Consider the following 6,133-nt stretch of genomic DNA (forward strand, 5'->3'; position numbering starts at 1 on the left):
AAAGGTACAATATATTCTTATAGAGAAATCTGCAAATTTGGTCCATCTATTTCTGTTAAAAAAAATTGTTGTTATGTCTCATGATTTATTAGAAATTTCCTACTATGTATCCCGTGTTCTCTACAATTGAAAGCCATGTAAACCTAGCTAGCAACATAAAAAACATATTTATGTTTATAAAAACGTATTTATATAATGTTTAGTTAAACTTTTTTTTTTATATAATTACGTTCATTCTGCATGAATATATATATATATATATATATATATATATATATATATATATATATATATATATATATATATTAAGAAAAACATAATTAGGGTAAAATATAAATTATTTGTAAACTCAATGGTTTTTCTATTTTGCAAATTTGATTTCATGGTAATTTGGAAACTTGTTATTACATGTAACATGAGAAAAAATGAAAAATAAATAAAATAAAATAACTTGGCAAACTTATAGTATTAACGAACATGAAGTTGTCACATAGATAAAACCGGCAAAAAAATTTACCAATCTTAAGGATTATAATGTTAAAAGCCTGTAATTAAAAATGGTCGTTATACGTAGGGATCATGTCCTTTTATTAAGTATTAACTTAAGATTTCACTTAAAAAATAAAATAAATATAATAAAGTATATAAAATTCAAAACTTCAATTTTTTTTATAAGTAATTTATTGCAAGGATGGTTTCTAATATTATGTTGGAGGAACTGGCTTATAAGCTAACTTATCAATAAATTATCTCAAAATAGTTTATAAATAAATTAACTTCTAATCTGCTTTATAAAATAAGATAAGCTGCTTTTATGAGTTTACCAAATGTTAAATTACAATAAGCTATCATATAGGTTCGTTGATAAACTAGCTTATTTTTGTTAAATATATCTTAAGTTTGAAAAACCTTGTAAGAAAAGTCCTTATGTCTAACTCTCTTGGTTAAGTTCTATAAAGTGTGAACCCTTTCTATTGAAATAACAAATATAACCCTATGAATATCTCACCTTATCGTGGCCCAAACCATTGTTCTTCGTCCCTGTTAAATCAATACCACGCCTTTATTCTTTATCAGACTTTTGTTGCATGTTCTTCATCAAATCGTTGTCGCCCATGGAAAACATCAGGGTCGGTATATTGGATGCATAACACATTATCTAGTACCGAACCCTTATCATGGACGATGATTTTGCGCCCATCTAAGAGGTTGTCTCCGTCGTGCACATCCAAATTGTTCCTCCTTAGATTGTGGTAGATGAATATTCAAATTCCAACATTGTTGATGCCTACCAAGTGGATAGGTTGTGGGTGAGGAAGATGCTTAAGAAAAAAAAAATCAATTATGCATTGTTCTTTTTGGTATCCAAAGGAAGAATTATTTTTCCCATTTAAAACAGTTAAAGGTTCCTCGAGACTCAAGATTGGGTTGATGGTGTATGGGTGTATGCAAAAAATAGGGTACCTTAAATTCTTGGACATGTGTGTTTAGTTTGTTTAGGGCTTAGATTCTATAATGTTTTTTTTAAGTATTTTATGTTTGAATATGTGTTTGTTGATGTATTACGTGTAATGCTTAGATTCCTAAACCTGTTACAGTTTACAACTTTGTTATTGGACATGTTACTATAAATTTCAATGTGTTTTTATTAATGTGTTATTTTCTCATGGACCCGTTTCAGTTTTTTCCCATTTGATAGCTTTGTTGGTTTCACTTGCTTTGGTGATTTTGGTCTTGAATCTGTTACAAGTTTGCATCTCGTTGGATTGCTTTGTTGGTTTCAATTCCTTAGGTGATTTTCATTCTAAGAATTTTAGTCATCGACATGGTTGATGTGTTCTAATGCAAATATAATATGATACCATGATATTGAGGTTCACTGAGATCATGATGCTAAGGTAGATTGGAAGAGATAAAAATTATAATTTTCAGTATACCCACATTGAATTGTTGATTGCATCACTGTCACCTTCAACTACATACACATGCATATATCATGCTTCTAACACTTTTAATTGTAGTGATCAAGTGACAAACATCACTATAGAATAGAACTTTTCACAAAATTTAAATAATCAAATACACATGCACAAGGTTTTATGATGTTGAAAAGACAAACTGATATTCTATAAATCCGTTTTTTGTTCACAAAATTAAATTTCTTAAAAATTTGCTTCGTATTTCTTAACTAAAGATCTAACATATCTTGGTGATCATCAACATTCTCCCACTTTCCACAGGTACAAGCGCCAACAAAAAAACTAACTATAACATATAGTTTTTTTATAGTAAAAATAAGATTGAAATACCGACTACAGCTCCCACTTTCCTAATGTAGATAAAAACATTTTTTATAAAAACTGTATGCACTTTTTTTAATCAAAATGTAAACAATCATAGTTAAAATTTCAGAAATAACAATCAAAATATCAGGTTTTTAAAGAAAAAAAATCCAATTCTTAGTTTTCTGTATGAGAAATCATAATTTTTCGAAAGAAGAAACAGCAAATGGCTAAATGCCCTCTTACGATTTTGGTTAGTGCAAATGGCAAAAATTAAATAAATAATTGTAAAACTACCGAAATGGCATACTAGAAGATATCGTATGATTTCATTGGTTATTTGGTTACTTTTTAAAAAAAAAATTATTTTTCTTAAACAAACATTGGGTTATTTTTTAAATTTTTGTTATTTGGGTTATTTTTGCTTTTAACATCTCTACCAATAAAAAAAAAACAAATTTTTTCTCTATCGTTTCAACCATTCACAATCCTACACAAAACATCAGCGTCCTTTTTTTGCTTCTGAATTACTGAATATACCCGGTGCAACCACGCACCTCTGTTCGTCCTCTCAAATCACCCACCGGAGCCCACACCTGCTACATAGCCGTCACTGAAAACCCTAAAATTCTCCATCGCTGTACTAATGGAGTTCAGATTGCCAGGATTCAATGCGCAGCTGCAGCAAAATCAAGTCCATTCCATGCCGTCGTCAAGCTACACTAGCTTCTCCAACAATGCTATGAAAGGTACCCGATTACTGATCATATTCTTTCGATTGACCATTTATGGTGATGTTTTTAATGATTTCAGCTTATTCTAGTTGCAATATGGCATGATCTATTGATTTTATGTTGCTTTACCTTCTACCTAAATCCGTGAGTTGTTTGATTTTTCCAGGAGGACCAGTGGATATTCAGAGAGAGGCAATTCAGCGTGAACTTGAGAAGGAGATGATACGGGAGAAGATAATAGCGGAGGAAGTGGAGCGTTTTCGCGTTTTGCAAGCAGAAGTGAGGAGGAGAGAGTTGATGATGGGAGGTGGAGAGCTGATGGCAATGAAGGGCGATAATGGATTTCCATCGTCGTTTATGGTAGGGTCTCATTTTGATTGTATTTAAAATGTTTAACACCATTGATGGCTGTTATGAACCCTAGCTATTGTTTTCTTTGTGAAGTAATAAAGTTTATCTGAATTTCTTATTGCAGCCTGGAACTTACTGGAAACCACCACCACCACCACCATCACCACCACTCCACCACCATCATTACCAGCTTCTGACCAGTTTCAGAAACGAAGATTGAGGTAAGAAAAGGAAAAGGAAAAACAATTTGAAAAACCTCTTCTTGATTTCAATTTTGGATCTTATCATTGTTTGGAAACTAGTCATTTCATACTCTATAGTATAGATTGAACTATTATATTGTCGTTAAAACATAGTATAATCTCAAAATGAGCGGTGGGTGTTGAAACACATTTGAAAACTTCAATGGTGTTCTATCAAAAACTTCATATTTAAGCAAAGCAAGTCTACTTAATGATGAAATACATCTTATGTTTGTTTGCACTTTGCAGTTAATAATAATCAGTTATGTTTAGTATTTATCAAGGCAATGAGGTTAATCTAAAATGTAACTTCTATCAAATAAAAATAGCTTCTTTCATTAGTTGACTATTCTTGTAAGATGAAATCAAATCCGGTTCCCATACTTTCTTGATCCATATTGTAGATTACTAGATTGTATCTTGGCTGGATGAAGCGGGCAATAATTGATCATCCTTCTCAATAAAATAAAAAACTTAGGTATTTGATATTCATATTATTCAAAACTTATCTTTATATGTAAAATATAAGTAATGGACTAATTGTAAAACTTCACATGTCATAGTGATGGACGAATTGTAATTACTAATGACAACTAATTTCCATACACAATTTAAGTACAATAAATATATTTTGAGAAATTTACAAATTTAGCCAAAAATGTTAATTAATTTTAAAAAAATAACTAAAAATTAGTAATTTTCGGAAAATGTCTAAGGCAGGTTTGTTTCTCAACGGGCCTAAAATAATTGAATCTTTGATAAAATTTAGTAATAATATGATATTAATATAACACTTTTAAAAACTTGATATATTTGATAAAATTCACTAATAATATGATTTATATTTTTTAATATATATATTTTATACTCACGTCTCGAAAAACGTCATTACTCGTCAAGGCTTATTATAGCTTAGCTTTGACCTTGCCGCTAACCCCACATCTCATGTTATTTATTACTTTTAAAAATAGCCACTCATTTCACCGTGATTGGTCACACATGCGGAATCTTACCTTTAAGTATGTTGAGCTGCGAATTATGTCCAATAACAGCCAGCCCAGGGGCCTGAAGTATAAATACATTAATTTTTTTAGGAATACTCTCATTTTCTAATTTCAGCTTACAAAAAATTCTCTCAACCTCTATAACGGCTGAAGATATGCATTTTTCGAAAACTCTATAAGATTTCTACTTATTTAGTGTTTGAATCATGTTTTATTAAATTTTATACATCTAGGATATGTTTATTTATGATTTATTTGCAAAAAACAAAACAAAAATATATGAAATCTAATGAGAAATCTCATCTAAAGGGTATGAGAGAGCAAATCGCATATGAAGGATAGCAAACAGCAGATATATGTTTGGTTTTGAGATCATTTTGCATTGGAGTGTAATGTATAAGTATCTGATGCATCATTATCTGTACATTCACATATATGTGTAGATGAGAACGTAGAAGCTAATGATGTACAAGTTGTGCATCAAGGACTTGTACTTTCATAGTCAAACTTAAGTAAATTTTTGGAAAATTAAAAAAAAAAATCAAAATTATTTTAGGGTAAATCGTAAATGGGAGTAGAGAAAATTGCAGGTGGAGCACTCACACTTGCGATTTGTTTAGAAAAATCTATTAGAAAAAAAACATTTTATAGACACTCATTTTTGTCGGGCCATGGAACGAAAATTGGGTCGATTCGCAGTCCAAAAAGATAACTTGCATTGGGAGGATAGCAAATAGCAGATGGGGTCTAGTCATATACTATTTTCATGGGTAGTTAAATTAAGTGATAGTTGAAAGTTGTTGGTTACATGTACTTTTTTTATGTATACGAAAATATTAAGGAAAAATAAATGTTAGCTTTTAAAAGTGTAAAGTTACATAAAAATGAGAATCTAAAACTCTTAAAATCTACTTGAGTTGTCTTTTAGAGTAATAACTTTTTTGTTTAAAATAAAAGCATAAAACTCTTTTTTTTTTTTCTTAAAACCCAAAACCTAAAAACTTTTAGATATGTTTTCTTAAAAGTCAAATAGAGGTGAAAATCGATACAATTAATGATTTCTTAGGTTTATTCAGTTTGATTTTTCTGTGTTTGAAAATTTCCCAAGTCCAAACCTAACCAAATTTAAGTTAACCAAACCAAAAAGAGTTAATGATCTAGAAAGGTAATGAACTTTGGTCTTTGTCCACATTTAGGTAATCATGTTTTTTCGTACGCATTTGACCATTGAATTTGTTTGACCTATTCAAAATAGGGTAATATGACTGGTAATTAGCGGTAATATTACCTTATTATGAATAGATCAAACAAGTTTATTGGTCAAATATGTACGAAAAAAACATGTTTACCTAAATATGGACAAAAACCAAAGTTCCTTACCCGTTCTGTTAATATTGGATTCTTTATGCTAAGTGTGATATGTGACATGGAATTGGGCTACCGGGTCTTTGGGTTCTTTATACATACACTCTTCTCACCGAAATGGTTCTCCGTCCAGGATAAGCGATCTCCTCATAACT

At 30.3% G+C, this 6,133-nt stretch overlaps 1 protein-coding gene across 1 annotated transcript; it reads left to right on the plus strand.

The window, feature by feature from the left end:
- The first annotated feature begins 2,762 nt into the window (after positions 1 to 2,762).
- On the plus strand, positions 2,763 to 3,850 carry LOC111878165 (uncharacterized). Its single transcript, XM_023874674.3, has 3 exons — positions 2,763 to 3,031; positions 3,183 to 3,376; positions 3,492 to 3,850. Exons 1-3 carry the CDS (start codon positions 2,929 to 2,931, stop codon positions 3,585 to 3,587), a joined length of 393 nt encoding a protein of 130 aa, XP_023730442.1. The 5' UTR covers positions 2,763 to 2,928; the 3' UTR covers positions 3,588 to 3,850.
- The last annotated feature ends 2,283 nt before the right edge of the window (positions 3,851 to 6,133 follow it).

The sequence above is a fragment of the Lactuca sativa genome, chromosome 5 (genome assembly GCF_002870075.4).
Source record: "Lactuca sativa cultivar Salinas chromosome 5, Lsat_Salinas_v11, whole genome shotgun sequence".
NCBI lineage: Eukaryota > Viridiplantae > Streptophyta > Magnoliopsida > Asterales > Asteraceae > Lactuca > Lactuca sativa.